Raw genomic sequence first — 19,811 nt, 5'->3', positions numbered from 1 at the left:
CTATCTCTTCTACCTTTACATTGTAAATCATACGACTCTGATTTTTTAAGATATTCTCACTTCTATAATTTAATTTTATCCCCACAGCATCCCAGGAAAATAGTTAAGTTGGATACCATTATATTAGCTGCACAAATCAGTAAAGTCAAGTCAACTGGCCTTAACGCAAGGTATTTGCCTTAAAGTAACTAACATTTGAGAAGGCATATATCAGAAGCCAGGTCAAAACAAAACCTTAATGCTGCTTTGCAGAATTATGCCCTGTTTCTTTTCTTTCATTCTCCTTAATTTTGTATTGTAATATGTCAGAAATATTGTCATATCTAATTTACAAGCTTCCCTAAGGGTTAGATGATGTGCGAGGATATTTGAATTACAATTCTTTCAGGCTGTTGAATTAAAGGAACAGAATTTGACATGCCTAGTGCATAAGCACTTGATGTCTAGACACTCTTTCAATTCAATTTTGGAGGCTGTGTTTGTCGTTTTTCTCTTTTTCTTTCATTTTAAAGCTAATCCAACACGATTCAGATGTCACTGCCCTTTCCTTTCCTTATTTAAAAGTTGTGTGCCAACACTTACTGGATTTTATTTAATTTAGGGAAACGGTTTCAAAACATTGAAATTCCTTGGATTCTCCCCTCATCGGTTAGGAAGGAAGTTGTTTATGAAACAAATGCAATGTAAAATAATGGTTATTCAGAAATCCGACCGTTATTTTCTTTTTGGAATCTGCAAAAATGTCACATTGCAGACAACAAAGGCTAATGGAATACGTATAGGCTCTCATTTTTCTGACATTATATAAAAGATGTTCTTTTTTTCTTTGAGCTGGTGACATTTTTCAGGCTGCAATTGAATCAATTGTTAGAAGCAATACACACTTCGTGGATGGTGAGATGTAACATGTTCACGCAAGGCTATATTTTGACAGAATCCTAGGAAAATTTGATTTTCTGTATTTTTCCAAATTTGAATCACTCCTTTCTTTTCAAATGACCTTGGAGACATCACCAAAGGACTACGCAGAAAATAGAAAGATATCAATCAACATTTTGTGATTCTTCAAAACAAAGATGCTAGTGAAATTTGTATTGATTGGTTGTTTTTAAGCCTGAGTGCACCATTTTTACCATAGGCAGGTATTGAATACTAAGTATGTGGAAGGTTATGCTGTATCCAAAGGTGATCCTGATCACAAACTGGTTTGGAGTTTTCTGGGAAGGATATATGCATATCAATAACTCAAATAGAAAGTATGATATAATATCATAAATATAGGCCAGGAACATCACTTGAACTGAGAAGTTCAAGACCAGTCTAAGCAAGCATGACCCATCCCTACTAAGAACAGAAAAATTAGGTTGGTGTGTGGTAGGCATCTGCAGTCCCAATTACTTGGGAAGCTGAGACAGGAAAATTGATCAAAACCAGTGTGGAGGAGAAGCATGAAAGAGCAATTCCCAAGTCTGTTCACGTAAAAGTTCCTTGTCCCTTTTGATGCAGGTTGGGGAGAGTGCGTGTTATGATGTACAACTGGAGGGAGCTTATATTGCCATGGGTGAAAGGAAAGTGCTACTGGCATCTAGCAGGGAAAGGCCATGAACGCAGAAATACTACAGTGCACAGGACAGCTTCATACAACAAATAATTTTCTATCCCGAAATGTCAGTGGTGCTGAGATTAAGAAACCCTAGTGTAGATAATGAGAATCCATTGAGAATCCACTGTAAATATGAAAATGAGTGGCATTTTAGCCTGAGCAACAGAGTGAGATTCTTTTTAGAAAAATATTAAAAATAAGTAAAAGCAGCCCAAGTGCCCATCAACCTGTGAATGGATTAATAAATTGTGGTATATGTATACAATGGAATATCATGCAGCCTTAAAAAGAGATGGAGACTTTACCTCTTTTACGCTTACATGGATGGAGCTGGAACATATCCTACTTAGTCAAGTATCTCAAGAATGGAAGAAAAAATATCTAATGTACTCAGCACTATTATGAAACCAATTTACAATCACTCACACTTTCATATGAAGGATGGATCACAACTATGGCCCCAGATGAAGGAGGGAGGAGGGGGAATCAGAGTGGAGGGAGGGAGGTCATTTCAAGGGAGGATGAATGGTGGGATCACATCTATGGTGCATAATGCAAGGGTACATGTCAGATCTATTAGTATAGAATATAAATGCCTTAACACAATAATTAAGTAAACGAGATGAGGTATATATTAACCAGTGTGATATAAGCGTTCCTAATTCTATATGAAGTCAGCACATTGTACCCCATAAATGCATTAATGTATACATGATCTATGTGTTTACAATTTAATCAAAAAATCTTAAAAATGAATAAATAAGTATAAATAAGAACTTAACAGTTGAAATTTCTTAGTAAGTGCTCAGGAAATTGCAGGTATATCATTGATAACAATTAATGAAACCCCACATGGGATGCCCAGATGAATTCCTACTGTAGAGAGTGAATGGGTTTCTTCTGCTAACATTTCTACCAATACTGTTTAGAGAGAAGAGTGAAGAAAGCATTAAAAAAAAAACTACGGTTTATTTTGACATACTTACAGAGTATCATCTTACTTAGAGCCATCATTCTTTATTCTCCTCATATTATACTTCTGACTATTTGGTAGCCAAGGAAACTGAGGACAAGAGAGGTTAAGTGAGTTTTCCACTTAAGAGAGGAGAGAGGTTAAGTGAGTTTTCCACTTAAGAGAGGAGAGAGGTTAAGTGAGTTTTCCACTTAAGAGACAAGAGAGGTTAAGTAAGAAATTTATGGATGTGGGTTTTAAACTTAAATACATTTTCTTGCCATGATAATACACTTTTCCTCTATAGGACATTCCTTTTTATTCTACTGAGGAACTAGTACTTGGGCTGTACCCAACCTACAGAAGAACAAAATTAAACCACAGAAAATGTCAAGTAGAGATTTATAGGCAAAATATTGAGATGCAAAAGCATCTGGAGAGACATGAGGATGAAACACACGTTAAAGCTATGAAGTGGATAATTTTTGGAAAGCAGGTTGGGGAGTGCGCTTGTGATGATGTACAACTGGAGGGAGCTTATATTACCATGGGTGAAAGGAAAGTGCTACTGGCATCTAGCAGGGAGAGGCCATGAACGCAGAAATTCTACAGTGCACAGGACAGCCTCACACAACAAGTAATTTTCTGTCCCGACATGTCAGTGGTGCTGAGATTAAGAAACCCTAGTGTAGATAATGAGAATCCATTGAAATATGAAAATGAGTGGCGTGATCCCTCATGGGGAAGATCACTCTCCACCAGAAATTAGGGGAAATTGGGGTTAGAATATGAAACAAGACAGTTAATAGGCGGCTGTAATAGATCTACACAGGAGATAAAGGGCAGAGATCATGAGGTAGGAAGAGACAGAAGCAGAAATACTGCAGAGGGAGAAGTGAAATGGTGATGATCAGCTGATTCCTTCTTGTCTCGTTGAAGGCTTTATCTCACATCCAAAGATTAATTTCTGGTTTTTAGCCTGAGTAAATAGACAGATGATAGAACCATGAATTAAGAGAAGGCCCCAGGAAAGAAGCAGCATTACTGTGGGCTTGTCATTTTTTTTTTTTTATTGGAAGAGTTAGCTAATGAGGGTTTTAAACAGATTAAGTCAGTAAAGTCAGTGACAAATCAGTGTCTGTGACATAGATATTATCTAGGCTAAGACTGGGAATATAGGTCTTTATTCTGAGGGTGTGGTCACCCGTACATGGAGATTTGGCAGCCATTCAGGTGTTCTCAAACTATGGCCCAAGGGCCACACGCAGCCCACCAAGGACATTTATCAGCCCACAGGGTGTTTTTGCCATCGCTGCCTGTCCTGCTTAGCAGCCTACTCATCCCAGGGCCCGCAGTCCAGCCCTCCAAAGGGACAGTGAACTGGCCCCCTGTTTGAAAAGGTTGAGCACCCCTGAAGTGTTCTGAGCAGGGGTAAGATGGGTAATTGCTTGTTAGAGTTAAGAAAAATGTCAAGGAAGAAAGGTGAGGACAAGATTTCATCTCTCTTTTTTTCAGGAACTCTTATAAAAGAAGTATCTGAGGAATCTAAAAAGAAACTCAATAAATAATTTCTAATTGAAATGATCGATGAGTGGACAAAAGAAATAAAAAATGAGCAAAAAGGGCGAATGCAAATCCAGAATGTCCTGTCAAGAATACAGGGACAGTCATTCCTTGATGCTGTGAAGAAGGGAGCGTCCAGCAGAGAGACTGAGAGAAGAGATGCAGTTATAAAGGTTATAAGCCCTGGAATGCTTAGTCCAAGTACAGGGGTTGCAGTCAGATGTCCCTGATCTGAGATAAAAATGTTCAGGTGAGGAGAGAGAAGTTTAGAGAGAAAAGGAAGGAAAAGGTTGAGAAAGGTTCATTCTAAAGAAAGTACCATTTTCTTAAACAGAGCACATCTCTCTTTCCCCGACCCTCCCACAGTTAGGTAGTCATATATTCTGAGTGAAAAAGGATAAACACTGCTAAGATTTATAACTGACACAATATAAAGCAAAGAAAAATAAAACTCTCCTGCAGTTGGGATTGTGTGCCCAACGCGTCATATGAAGCCAGATTTTGGATGATGTGAAGACCAGGCTAGGAAGGGCGAAGCTCAAAAGCTGGGGAAAAAAATACAGATTTTCTTGGCAAGTCACAGAGTGGTTTGTGAATCGAGGTGGGTTCAAAGAATTGCATTTTTCAAAAACGTACAAGGTGATTCTAAAAAGTATATTTTGGAAAAGTGTTACCGAAAGTTCAGGGCCTGTCTGTCGGTCTAAATCAGTGAGGTTGAAGAACAAGGATAAGTGATTTGAGGAAAAGAAAGAGAAGTTGATTAATTGGCTGGCCAGTCAGGAGGTCAGTGGATTAGCATCTACAGACTTCCGCTCTGCCTTTAAACAGAAAAACAGGGCTTCTTGAAAGATGTGTTTGTGTGTATGTGTGTGGCGGGGCGGTGTTGGCAGTTAGACTTGTGTCTGTGTGACCAGTGTCACATGTCCTGACTTTGGGCTATTGTTGTCTAACTATACTTGCTGACAATCTTGTGACCCTTCCTTAGACAGTTCTGTCAAGCCATCTCCTGCGATTTAAGATACTAGAAAACAAACAGCAAAGAACATTTTTCTGCTCCTTTGATTAAAGGCATGAGGAAGGGATATAGGTTTTAATTCCTAAAAGGGGTTGAGGGGTTAGAGAGACAACTCAAAACATTTTGTTCCTCTTTTTCCAATCTTCAGCTCTGTTATAAATGATGGATTCCAGCCTATTCTTGTTATTTTGTAGATCAGACCAAGCTAAATGACTCATCTGAGGTCACAGGGTCTCAAGGAAGTGCCAGAGCTAGAATTAAACGGCCGCACCTGCATGACACCAAGGCTCCTTCAGCACACATTGTGACTTTGCCCCGCAGTGGACGTGCTGAGGATCCGATCTGTTTCTGATCTACTGGTGTATGTCAGAACATTTAGCACATTGCCTTCTCAGCTAGTTAAGCCAATCTTTAAATATACTTTCAGACGTGTCCCTTAAATACACCATGTATTAGAATTACGAGTTAAGAATATTCATGAGGACTCCGGGATCTCCCTACCATCCTCAAAGCCATTTTCTTGTTTGTTAAAAAATGTGTCTTTTTCTCTTGCGGGTAAAAAAGGTTTCTCTCGGAGAACTGGATGTCAAGTGGAGAAAGGATGTGTCTAACCTCTCGACCTTTGGCTACTGACTGTTAACCTCAGAGATAATATTTATCTTCAAGGTCAAATTGTTCAACCTTGCTATCTATTTCTTCCTCTAGGAGAATACGTTGTTATGACCACTCATTTTCACTTGAAGAGAAAGATTGGCTACTTTGTTATTCAAACCTATCTCCCGTGTATAATGACGGTTATTCTCTCTCAAGTCTCCTTCTGGCTCAACAGAGAGTCTGTACCAGCAAGAACTGTGTTTGGTAAGTGCCAGTCAAGATAAGTTTGCAAGGGTATAGAGGGCAAGATGTATCTTGTCTGTGACATGAAAAATGAAAAAAAATTCATTATGCATTCAAATCCAAAGTGAGTACAATGGACAGGTTCAAGGGATCGTCGTTCTCATTAGACTCATGCCTTAAACAGAATGCTAATTTAGTGCATGTAAGTAGATGGAACTGATGAGCATTTGACTTGATATTTGGGAGTAGAAATGGAATAAAGAGGGAATCGAATGCACAAAACTGTGTTAAAAACACATACACAAAATCTTAATATCTACATCATACGTTTAGGATATATAATATCAGTGTATTTTTTAGAAATCTTAGAAAATAGCAGCAAAACTACAGCCTTATGTATGGACAGCTATTTAATAACTGTCATATCCAGTATGGAATACCTCACATTACCTATTTGTGTATTCATAAGGAATTGCAAACATATGTATTTTCTATCAAAAAATATATTTAAATGACCTAAATGCTTCGAGTGACGGCAATCTAGTGGGAGATTGTTTCAAGGATGAATAACCTTTTCCTAATGGGAAAACTTCCCTTCTAATGCGTTATTTCAGCCTTTGTGATTTATATAAAGAGGTATTTCCTGCCTGTATCCCAGTATACTATCACAATTATACTTCACAGGCTTAAACAAATTTCTTGATTCATTCATTCCACTACAATAAGTTTATTGATTTATTCATTCCATATATTTTTATTTAAAACCTACTATGAGGTACTTCTATGCTCTAGGCACAGAATATAGTAGTTTCCTGAACATAAACCGCTCCCCTCATTGTACTTACAGTCTGGCTGTTAACGTCTTGGATAATCATAAAATTATAGATAACATTTATTGAGGGCTTTCATACCAGACTCTGTTCCATGCAATTAGCCTATATTATCTTATTTAATCCCCAAATTCCTCCATACTATGGTTACCCTCATCCTATAAAAGTGAAAGCTAAGGAACATGAAATTAAATAATCTGCCCCAGGTCAGAAGCTGTTAAGTGAAGGATTCAGGAGAGGGACCCAAGCGCTTAGGTCTGGAGTCTGTGCTCTTAGTGTGATGCCGTATCGTCACCTCTGTGCCCTCTCACTGCAATGACAAGATGTGGAACGAGGATGTTGTGGTTAGCTTCATGTACGTGGAAATAACAACCACGTATTTATTGGTGAAAGGTGCAATTATCGAGGCTCATTCCACAAATGCAATCTCAGAAAAAGGGCAAAACTCTGCTACAAGTTCCCAGAAAAGTATCTTTTCTTCTGAACTTGGCAAGTTGGTTCCAGATTGGAAACCACCAAATCTTTGTTCTTATAATAGTCTCAGCTATTTAGCTAACAGCTAAATGAAGAGCCTGAATAATTCTAGCTTCAGGGAAAACAAGCAGTCCACGTCAAACTCAGTTTTCCCTGTGACCACACTAGTGTTGAAGCCACCAGAGACTGAATCTTGTTAAGATGCTTATACAGGGCGGTGCCTGTGGCTCAAAAAAGAGGGTGCTGGCCCCATATGCTGGAGGTGGCGGGTTTAAACCCAGCCCTGGCCAAAAATTGCAACAAAAAGAAAAAAGAAAGAGAGATGTTTATACAAATAGCTTCTGTATACTCCGTTTGAGCCCTCTATTCGCTAAGAAATTAAAAATACCTATGTGTTTTGTTTTATTTTATTTTATTTTATAGAATGATCCCAGAAGTATAGTGAACTTTTTTTTTAATAATAATCCTCCCCCACCCCAACAAATCCTACCCTTCGTATTTGGAAATTTCTAAAGAGTTTCAGGATGTTTTATAAGTAAAAAACATTGCTATTTTAATAACATTTCCAATGACCTTATGCCTGAACTGACTTCTGCCCTTTTAGTGAATATAACTGCGTATCTGTAACCTCCGCTATGGCAAGTATTTGTGTTTCAAGTTGTACATTTGTAATGTTTTCAATTCAATAGAATCACAAATACAATTTTCCAGACCTTTAGCCTTTTAACATTTATTTAGTACACATGTTTCTATTCGTTTTAGTCTGAACTCAGCACATTTTTCTGAGCTCTGTGATATGCCTGAGAGGGACACAGATATGTAAAAAAAAAATACTGATAGGAAAACAAACAGACCAATGTAAAGGCATTTGCCATGTAACTAAGTTGAAGTCTATTTTATGCCTCCAAAGATCATTCTCTTGGTTTCCCGTGCTATTTGTAGGCAGTGTGCTCCTGTGACTATTGCTACCAAATACATCAACCTTTTAGAGTCAGTCTCACCACCTCCCCCCTAAACTGGACGACATTGGCCAATTGATTTCACCTTTATGGGCTTCAGTTGCCTATAAAATAAGACTGCAAGAAAACTGAAATAATGCTGTTTAAACAATAAAATGAGACCAATAAAATAAAATACGGTAGAACCTCTGTAAGTTGACCACTGAAGGGACTATAATAAAACTGGTCAACATAAGGAACGTCCATTAAGTACACGTGCATGTCCAGTCTATGAAAATTAGGGCAACTGAAGGTGGTGGCTTAAGTAGGGAGGTGGTCAACTATGGAAATTCTGCTGTATGTAATTGTCTGGCTTTGTACTTAGAATTTAATAGCCAATCACCCAGGACTTGTTCCTTTCCCTTTCCCTATAGCAAGACCCACAGACACACTCTTTTTTTTTTTTTAATGTTATTGTTAACCACTCTTACTTTATGGATACATTTGGTTTAAGAATACCCATTTCTAAATTACTTCTGACAACTAACTATGTAAACCAAAATTTTAAAAAATGACCTCACTGTAACAGGGATTTATTAAAAAGGATTGATGTTGTCAATATAATAGTTATTAGTTTTGTCCTTAGTAGATATCAGGCTAAGTGCGAAAAGCTTATTGAATTATCTCACTTAATAGTTACTGAGTCTCACTTAAAGTTCTCTGAATTAGACTTATTAAAATCAATTTACAGGGAAAAATATTTTTAAAAACTAAAAGAAACCAAAATACAGAAGCTCAAGGCAATTTTCCCAAGGTCATTCAGCGATTATAGAACTGGGATTTGAAACTAGGTTGTTCTGATCTTTTAATTATCTTATTATTTGCTCAAGTAAATATTGACATGTGAACTTGGGGACAGTTTTCCAGCCAATATTCTTTAAGCTATCTGTTAGTTGTGAAATATGGGTAATGCTCCAGAACTTTCTGAAACATCCCCAAAGTGCAAAGTCAGTCTTTTCCTTACAACTCTGAATGTGTCCAAAATACAACTTAATGAAAATCTCATAATGTTTCTTCTTAATCATACCACTTCCTAATGCAATTACAAAAACCACCTACCTTGAAATTTATAGAAAACTAAAGAATTATGGTTGGTATAAAGCAGCTTACAAAAACTTGCTACCTGCCAGCCAGGTGACCATGCTGATTTTCTAAAACTTATCAAAAGAGAGTATCATAGATTTAAGTTTTAGATACACAGAACAATACCCTCTCAACCAAAACTTTATTTATAATCTTTAAAATGCTTTCACATACTATTACATTTAATCTTTCCAATAATCTTGTGAGTGTCTGTGCAGAATTTTTCCTATCCTAGAATGTCAATGATGGTATAGTCCAGGGGTCCTCAAACTTTTTAAACAGGGGGCCAGTTCCCTGTCCTTCAGACCATTGGAGGGCCAGACTGCAGGCCACAGAATGAGTTGGCTGCTAGGCAGGACAGGCAGCAGTGGCAAAAACACCTGGCAGGCCATATAAATGTCCTAGGTGGGCTGCATGTGGCCCGCAGGCTATAGTTTGAGGACGCTTGGAGACGCTAGAGAGAAAGAAAGACAAATCATCACTTTTACAGATACGGAGCGAGTCTGAGATCCTACAGGGTAATTCTTTTAAGTGGTGAGGTTGAGACTTGTCCTTGGAAGAGGTCAGGATTGTTTCTACAGCAGGTAGCCTAATCCACCTAGGTTGCTGTGACTTATTTTTTAAATATTTGAAATAGCTTAAAAGAAACCTTATGCATGTAGTGTTATACTTCTGTGCCTAGTACAGTGTATTACATACAGTAGCTTCACAGTATTAATTTGTTAAATGAACATTCAAGAATGTCATCCTTCGCATGTGAACTCATAATTATCTAAATAAAGTAAACAGGGTGAACTTGAGCACTGCGAGGGATAGATATCCAGAGACGGCATTAGCAGCAAGAGAAAGATGGTAAACATTCGAATCAGAAAACCTGTCTGCATATTTGTTTTGCTAATTCTTAGCTCTGTGACCTCTAGCAAGTTAAACAAAATGTAGCGTTACCTATATACATATATATATATATCTTATACATATATGTAAAATGTTTGTCTCTCTATAGATACTGGCACACACACACAAATATACACACAGGTAGACAGACACACATATGATGGCTTCAGGAATTTCTTCAGAAGAGTAGCTATTTTAGAATCATGAAAAATTACTAGGAAAGCAAAAGAGTTAATGCGGAAAATTATCATCCCCAAATCTATCAATTGCCAGGAAATCTTTGGCTTCCTCGTTTGTACATTTGGGAGACATAGAAGATTAAACAGAATTAAGGATTCAGAGGTTTCTTATGGGTCAGAGGCAGTGAGGATCTCTGATTTCTGTTTCAAGAGCTGAGTACAGTGAGGAGTGTTATTTCCTGTCTTACCCAGGACACCTTGTTCCAAGTGGCCTTTTAAAGGCTTTCTCTATGGTAGCAGAATAGTTCAGCCCTACAAGATAGTGGCCTCATTGCTGCCTTACTGCATACCACAAACTACATCGTGGTTAAATTAGGACTCACCCATCCCAAACAACAGTGGGATGGAGTAGAAGCCACCTTCTGTCATGGTACTGTTGATTTCTCTTTGTTCAAGTACACTGACCTCCAGAAATGAAATTTTCTATTGTGGACCTACATATCCATTTATCTTTTCTCTTTACAGGAGTAACAACTGTGCTTACCATGACCACTTTGAGCATCAGTGCCAGAAATTCCCTCCCTAAGGTGGCCTACGCCACCGCTATGGACTGGTTCATTGCCGTGTGCTACGCCTTCGTGTTCTCAGCTCTGATCGAGTTTGCCACCGTCAACTATTTCACCAAGAGAGGTTATGCATGGGATGGCAAAAGTGTGGTTCCAGAAAAGGTAAATGCTTTTGTAGCTTCCATGATACATAACTGTTCTGTCTCTTTAAACTTGTGAGAAGGAATATTTGGGCCTGAGAGACTGGATGAAGCATGCAGAGAGGAGAAATGAGGATTCTTTATTTTTTTTTTCTTATGTCACAAAGAGTTAAGTGCTATGATAATTTCATCATCGGTAAAGGGAGAGGTTGTTTGAGTGAATAGATGTGCAAAGAAGTGTGAGTGAAGGAAATAAATGACAAGAAGGCAACATTTCTGGTCAAATATTCTTTCCTGTTGTCTCTGTTGATTTGAGAACAGTGATTAACTGTTAACCAACCTGGCATTAGAAGCAAGCAAACTTCTTCAACCTCATTCTCTATTGAGTTCACTGTAATTTTTGTCACTTAAAAATCATAGTCTTTTGGTTGTTTCCTGAGCCTAATCACGTCGTTCATACATTTATAAGACTTCAACTGAACTGAGCTTGCAAATTGAACAGTCTTGAGTGAAATCAAGGGCAGGCACATTTTCTCCATCCAAAAAATTGGATGACAATTGCTTTAGGGGTTGTAACATGAAGAAATTATCAAGGAAAATGATCACGTGAACAGTAACTGCTGTTTCCCCTCTTAGAACCTATTGCAGAGTGGATTTTATGTCACCGCTGGGGAGGATAATTCTATTTATGGGTTTGAAAGAAAAGCATGTAAAAATGCTAGTGTGCCTTGGAATGGTGGGAAGAAGGACAAAGTCGGAGATGTGGGGACGTTAAGATATTTAGAAATAATCTCAGAGGACCCTCTCTGCAGCAGTTTTCCCCAAATTCTGTTCTACAGAATACTGGTGCTCTGAGATACTCCCTGACCATTCAGTGCCATCATCAAAATCCACTTGAATATTGATTGCTGCTGCATTCTATATAATGTAGTCTGAGTGTATCACAGTGTTTTTCAACCGTTTTTTATCTCATGGTACGCTTGAACCTATGATTAAACTTCCATGGAACAGTTAGATTATGTTGATAAAAAAAAAAAAAAAAGAACATACTTTACTTTGAACTTCTTTTGAAAATAATTTAATTAATGATCTTTAAAATTTTTCATGGCACACCTAACATCCTCTCACAGCACTCCAATGTGGCATGGCACCGGTTGAAAATCACTGGTCTAGACTATAAAATTGGGTGACTGTGCTTATCTCATAGTTACACAAGTGCACTAGTTCAGAGAATCCTCTGTGGTGGTGACTTCTACCATATTTAATAGACCTCAGGGTGCATCACACCTGATGGCAAAGGCTGTAAGAAAGCATCCACATTTATAAGACAGTCATCAATTGTGTTTCTTAGATTTCAATAAAGCCCAGACTCGTTTTGCAAAATAAGGGCTACTTTGTTGGGCAACTTAGAATTTGTACCTCTCAAAGTTGTTCTAAACAGAATGCTTTACTGTTTCCTTCTATAGCCAAAGAAAGTGAAGGATCCTCTCATTAAGAAAAACAACACTTATGCTCCTACAGCAACCAGCTACACCCCAAATTTGGCCAGGGGGGACCCTGGGCTCGCCACCATTGCTAAAAGTGCAACCATAGAACCCAAAGAGGTCAAACCGGAAACAAAACCACCGGAACCCAAGAAAACCTTTAACAGCGTCAGCAAAATCGACCGACTGTCAAGAATAGCCTTCCCCTTGCTATTTGGAATCTTTAACTTAGTCTACTGGGCGACGTATTTAAACAGAGAGCCTCAGCTAAAAGCCCCCACACCACACCAGTAGGTATTTGTAGTCACCTTTCATTGTTCAGTCCTCTGCACTGGGAATTGCTTTATGTTCTCAACGCAGTAATTCCCACCTGCTTTATTGCCTCTGTCTTAAAGAATTTGAAGGTTTCCTTATTTCCATACTTCATAGAAAAACAAGAGACCCCTGTCTGGCAGCCCAGAGCAGAGCGGAGTTTGTAGTTTGGAGATGGGATTCTGAGAGAGGAAGGGAGAGCAAAATCATGTCAGAAGGAGACAGAATGAGAGAGGAAAGGAGGGAGAAAGTAGTCCAAAAAATGGGGGAAAGTAAAAGAAAAATCAAATTTAACTATAAACCCACATCCATTTGTAGATATATATTTCCAAATAGTCTAAAAAGAGAGAGATACTGTATACGTCAAAAATATTTTTATGTGAAGGTGTTTAAAAGGATAAATTATAATGTTTGATGAAGAAAAATTTTTTAAAATCTATGTCTTTATTGCACAAACTATGGCGTGCTTATGTTTTTGTTTTGTTTTGTTTTTAAGCCGATGTATAGATAGCTTTAACATTTTGTTTCCAAAGCTAAACATTCCCATTTTTTTCCTCTTAAAAAATGCCTAATCCATTATTTCGTCATAAAATGCTATTTTAAAATTCATGGAAATTCCATAGGCCAAGGTACAGCTGCTGGCGGTAGAGCAGATTTAGTCCAATGGAGAGAAATGCTTTAATAGGCTACTACATTATCATCTGAGCTATTGCCACGAAACTCAAAGAAGAATCACTTTAACCGACACATACATTCAATAGAAACTAAACAAATAATTACAATAGAATAAAGTCATTTAAAAATCCCTTTATCTCCTTATTTCCCAATAGCACATGGGTCCAATAATCAATCATTTGATTCTCACTATAAAAATGTTTATAGAGGGGCAAAAATATTTTGCAAGCTCTGGAATTGTTGAATGTATTCTTTTCTATAACTACATTCAAAGCTGTAGATTGAAATTTATGACTAGCAAACAAAAATAGAATATATAAATTATATATGTAAATATACAGCATGAGATTGTACATTTTTTACTTTTTTAAAAGTTGTGTTCTTAAAATATTGTGTAGGAATCGCTGCTCTTAGCTGTTACGATGTTGTTAAATGCTATGGAAATGCATTTAGAGCCTGCATTTAAGAACAGAACAGCTGGTAGGAGTCAGATGGAACTTCAAACATATGGGTATCAAGTCCTCTTATGTAGAAAAAGCTTCTAATTTCAAACTGTTGTCTGGTGTACAGTAGTAGATCAGTTGCTATCTGTTCAAGTCATGCCACACCACATTCCCCTATTTTAGGCTCCTGTAATATAGAAAGAAAACGGAAAGTATTAGTTGGAGCTAGAACACCAACTGTATATTATTGCTATATTTGCTGATACCAACTATTTCAATAAGTGTTGTACCATATGTAGCATTAAATATAAAATACATGAAAGAATGTACAGAAAATAGCTTTTATTGAGTAATATTATTACATTTCATTTATACTGTAGCAATATATTTGTAGGTATACTATGTAAGGGCTTTAAATTACAGAGGTTCATTAATATACTCTATAAAAATTCTAGTCTGTTTCATTACTGCCCAGATGCTTTAGAGATAAATATTTATGAAGAAGGTATTTTTGAAGGCTCCTTTTGTCTGACAGTTTCGCAGATATTTAAATTCTGTGTTCCGAATCCACGGGTCCTGGTCTAAACACATTTAGAATACTACAACATAAACCTCTTAGCATAATTACTGAATAAGACAGTTGGGATCCATACCCAAGTTTTGAACAATGTTTTTCTCAAAAAGCTGCTATCCAATGATGTAGGAAAATACACCGTGTTTTCCTAAACAAACTCTGGTTTTTCTTTCTCAATGTGCTTCATTGTTTGAGTTTGTCCTGCTTAAATTTCATGAGCTAGGCCAACAAAGGCTGAACCAAGGACATTTCATTCTCTGCTATCATGTATAGATATTATGTATAGAAAATAAAATAAATTATGGCTCTAACTTATGTGTTGCTGTTTATCTTGTTATTTTTCGGCGTTAACCTACTGTGTTTATTGAGAGCTTTTTACCTTCCAAGCTCCTCATGGCTAACTTTTGGTCTGTATTTTGTTCATTAGATGTGAATATTTCCTATTAGTCTGCTTTCTGCTATGCAATGACTGCATTTCTATTCTTTCTTAGTTTGTTAGTATATGTGGATGGTATTCTACTGTATAAATTGATTGCACAGTTTATCAAAGACAAAGTATTCTATGTAGCTTTTCTACCGTGCTTTGCTAAACCATGTAATACTAGTTAAGTCTTCCTTGAAAATAAAGATACACTCTTTTAGGGGACAGTTCCTGTTTAATCCCAGGAAAAAAATTTTTTTAAAAGATGACACTGAATGTTTATTGCACCTTAGTGCAGTGAAGTGGCAATAAAACTTAACATGAATCGAGGTTGTTTATGGCAGATGCATGTATTGCTTTACAGAGTTTAGCAAAAGCTCTTAATTTTATGTCATATTGTATTCTATTATAACAATAAAGCTAATGTTATTCAATAACAAAGTGTAATCCTTGACTCTCTTTTCTGCATTATTCAAAGGAACGTCCATCGCCCTGTTGTTAACACAATTTTAGGTTAGGAACACCTAAAAGTACCAAGTGCTATTGGAAATGTAGGCCAGTCGAAAAGTTTTTGAAGATGTCTCAATAGTATTATCCTAAACTATGATTTTAAAAGAATCACTCAAAATGCAGAAATTTACTAAATCTCTGGTATCCGGTATTACTGGTAGCACTTCAAAATGTATAAAACATAAACAGAATAAAAGGCTAAGACGATAATGAAGTTTGTCCATAATTATTTTTAATAGTAGAAGCAATTTGTTTTCTGATATACCCCTGGACTCTGGTTTCATTGCTTTGGTGGTGGGTCTGAACACTAATTTTAAAAATTCTCCAGGTGACTCTTAGTATGTAACCGTACTACGTTGTTAATATTTTTAATTCCTTATTAAATTCCTTAATGGTTCTATGACCAAATAGATCAAAGTAAATAATGTTCATAATCATTTCAAAGACAATAGAAAAAATTTTAAATAATGGGCTTAAAACTATCTTTCTATATCAGAGAGTGGCTGTATCAAAATAAAGTGAATTTTAACACATAAAATACATATTCTCCTTAAAAAAGCAATTCACAACTTAAAAATTATTACAATTCTAACATTCTTCAACACAATGACCTGGCATATAAATCTACCCATGTGAACAAGTTGAACCACCACATCCATTGATTTCTAGGCTCTCGTAATAAAGAATGTAGAGAATGATGATTATTTTGGCAATCAAAACAAATCCATGTCAACGTTTACCGCATCATTTTCAAAGGAATTGAAATAAGAATGGGCTTGGCATTATTGCTGACCATCTGTTTGAAATTCATTGTACCAGTTAGTTATAACCTTCTGTTGGCGTTTTCTAAAATCTATCCAGCTCTTTTGACTAAGAACAAATATCTGACTTAATTATATTATACTCACAATGCAGTTGAATAAGTTAACTTCAAATGTTGATTTAATTTGACGGAACAAAATTCTATTAACATTTACTGAGTCCCTTCCCTGGGCTAAGTACTTGTTCATCGATGGAGATGTAGAAATAAATAAGACTATTTTCCCTCAGGACATTATAGTTTTGGTAGGGGAGGAAGACAGAAAAAATCAAAGACCATAAAACAAAAATTATTAATATGACAAAAGTAAAAGACGTTAACAAGCACAATAAAGAAGGACCTAGACGCTCTTCATAGGTTAGCAGCTTCGATCCTGAGAAACTAAGGAGGCTCAAAGTGATGCTTAATGAAACATGAGGAACTGAGACCATCCTGGACCATGGTCAATGCACCTAGGACTTAATACCAGCTCTGGGAGTTGTCAGTGATTTAACCACAGACTAAACATTTGTGACCTCTAAGAATCCAGCTACTGCACTAGATACCAAGATTGCATTCATGAGTGTCCAACTTCTGTTCTTATTTGCCACACATTGGAATAATAAGAATTGTCTTGGGCCACCCATTAAATAAATACACAAACGCTACCAAAGCCGATGAGTTAAAAAAAAAAAAAAAAGTCTGTGCATACCTTTCATTATCTCTGACGCCACAGCTAAGCAAAACAGTCCTCAAATGATATGCGTGTGGCCTGCAAGCCGCAGGTTAGACACCTCTGAATGATAATACACTCTTGAAAATTTCATGATTTCATGGAGATTCAGAATGAACCTAAAATTACACTATTACTTATACTAAGTTTACCGATAAATGTACTGGTATAGGGCATTCATAGTGATCTGAGAGAAGTCTTTATTCAATCGTTAGAAAAAACAGAATATAAGAGGGAAGTCTTTAAATGAGACTGTTAGCCAGGCTAGTTGGGAGGATACAGAGACATTTAACAGGCACTTTGGTGCCGGAATGCCTGCTGGTGATCAGGAACAAATCTTCTACTCAAAGGTAAGAATACAGTAATCACTGAAGTGCCCATCAAAGGATCAATGAAGAAAGAAAACATGATATATATATAGATATACATATATATGTATATCTATACATATATCTTTATTCGTATATATATGTAAGAATAGAATGCTATTTTACCATAAAACAAGAAAAAAATTTTGTCCTTTGTGAAAACATGGATGATCCTGGGGGACATTAAGAGAACTAAGCCAGGACCAGAAAGACAAATACCACCTGATCTCACTTATATGTGGAATCTAAACAACCTTGAACTCACAGAAGTAGGGAGCAGAATGTTTGTTACCAGGAACTCTGGGTGGGTGTGGGGACTAGTTAGGAACATGATGGCCAAATGTTGCAGTTTGGCAGGGGCCAGGTTCGAACCTGCCACCCTTAGTATATGGGGCTGGCGCCCTACTCACTGAGCCACAGGTGCTGCCCACATTATGGCCAAATGGATACAGCCTTTGAGTCAGATGAGAGGAATAAGTTCAAGAGAGCCATTGTACAACTTGAAGATCATGGTCAATAACAATGCATTGTATTCTTGAAAATTGCTAAGAGTGAAGATTTTAAATGTTCTCACCACAAAAATGGTGTGTGAGGTAATATACATGTTAATTACCTCACTTTAGCCATTACATAACATATACATATGTCAAAATAACAGTATACATAATTTTTATCTGTCAATAAGTAGAATTTTGAAAAAGAATATAACTTAAACATATTAAAAATAAAACAAATCAAAACTAACAAAAAATCAAAGAAATTGTAATGGTTCAATAGCAAATGTCTATTTTAGGTAAAGATTGGTTCAATTGAAAATGTCTATTTTAGGTAAAGAGCTAAAACTATAAAATGTCAGGAAGAAAATATTAGGGAAGTTTTTCATGATTTGAGGTGGAGATTTTCTACCAAAATCAAAATAGATTTTTGATTGAAAGAATGGTCACGACAAATTAGATTTCAGAAAAATTAAAACATAATTGTGCTTCCAAAGATATTAGAAAAATTTTAAAAAGACAGTTTGGGAGAAAATATTTATAAAACGTATGAACATGTACCCAGAATATATAAAAATCTTGCACAAGGTAACAAAATTAAATATTGAAATATATATAACCAAACAGCTGATGAGCATATGAAATGTTCAGTATCATTAGTTATCAGGAAAGTACAAATTAAAGCCACTCTGATATAACACGCTACACCCATAGGATGGCTATAATCAGACCTTTAAAAGTCTGAAAGCAGATAGAGAAATTAGAACCATTAACTTTGCTGGTGATAAAGTAAAATCGTACACCAATCTTGGAAAATGGTTTAGCAGTTGCTTAGAAAGTGAAACATCAACTTGCCATATATCTCAATTGTTCTACTACCAAAGAAAATTGGAAACAGATACCCTCCTAGAGAGACATATATGAATATTCAACGAATGAACCTCAAAAATGTTGTAAGAAACTAGACACAAAAGACGGCAGAGTCAAGGTACACAAAATGTCCTGAAATGCAGAGACAGTACAAAGAACGGGGCACCTGATCCTGAAGGTGAGAGTGGGGATTGGTTGGAGTTGATCACGAGGGATCTTTCTGGCAAATGGAAATGTGTTAAAATTGCATTGTGAATTGCTGCACAATTTCACTCATTTACTAACATTTATAGAATTGTACATTTTTAAAATGTGTCCTTTATGTTTTCTAAGTTATTGTGCAATGAAGCTATACAATATAATGACTGTTACTGTGGAGGACTGTTTTGAGGTATCACTGATCTGAAAGGGATGTGAGAGAATCAGGCCTACTCTCTGTCCTCCAGTTTCTCTTGTATAATTCGATTATCTATTAAGATAGGGTCCTGTTTTCATATGGTAACAAACAGTTGGAATTAAGTTCAAGGAGAGAAAAAGTTAACAATGGGCCAGCTACACAACAAAATAAAGTAGGGGAGAGATTTCTTTATATTTCAATTTCAACATATTAAGGGGGTACAAATGTTTTGGATACATGGATACCTTGTGGGATGCTTAAGTCGGGGCTTTTAGTGTGCCCATCACCAGAACAGTGACAAGTGACTTTTCAGGTCTCACACCTCTCCCCCCCTCCCTCCTTCTTGGATTTCTATGTCCTTTTATCTCTTTGTGCCCCAGTGTGCCCAATGTTTCGCTTCCAATTATTAGTGAGTCCCTGTGATTTCTTTTCTGTAAATTGAAAGCAGATTTGAGAAAAAGTAAATTTAAGATGTTATAGATCAATAGAGCTAAATAATCTAGTCTAAGTGTATAAGCCAGGTGACTTGTTCAAACCATTTGTAGAGGCTCGGCGCCTGTGGCTCAAGCGGCTAAGGTGCCAGACACATACACCTAA

The 19,811-nt window shown here is 36.7% G+C and overlaps 1 protein-coding gene across 2 annotated transcripts in view; it reads left to right on the top strand.

Moving 5' to 3' along the window:
- The window catches only part of GABRA1 (gamma-aminobutyric acid type A receptor alpha1 subunit), a 57,941-nt gene extending 42,461 nt beyond the window's left edge, over nucleotides 1-15,480 (top strand). For both annotated transcript variants that reach the window (XM_003781976.2, XM_003781979.2), the window contains 3 exons: nucleotides 5,839-5,991; nucleotides 10,954-11,156; nucleotides 12,601-15,480. In XM_003781976.2, the coding sequence (XP_003782024.1) occupies nucleotides 5,839-5,991; nucleotides 10,954-11,156; nucleotides 12,601-12,912 (668 nt within the window). In that variant the 3' untranslated portion in view covers nucleotides 12,913-15,480. The remainder of the gene's footprint in view (nucleotides 1-5,838; nucleotides 5,992-10,953; nucleotides 11,157-12,600) is intronic.
- The last annotated feature ends 4,331 nt before the right edge of the window (nucleotides 15,481-19,811 follow it).

This window comes from Otolemur garnettii, unplaced genomic scaffold (assembly GCF_000181295.1).
Source record: "Otolemur garnettii isolate 467f Iridium unplaced genomic scaffold, OtoGar3 scaffold00003, whole genome shotgun sequence".
Taxonomy (NCBI): Eukaryota; Metazoa; Chordata; class Mammalia; order Primates; family Galagidae; genus Otolemur; species Otolemur garnettii.
The sequence above is the reverse complement of the archived record's forward strand: the minus strand, read 5'-3'. Positions and strand labels throughout refer to the sequence as shown.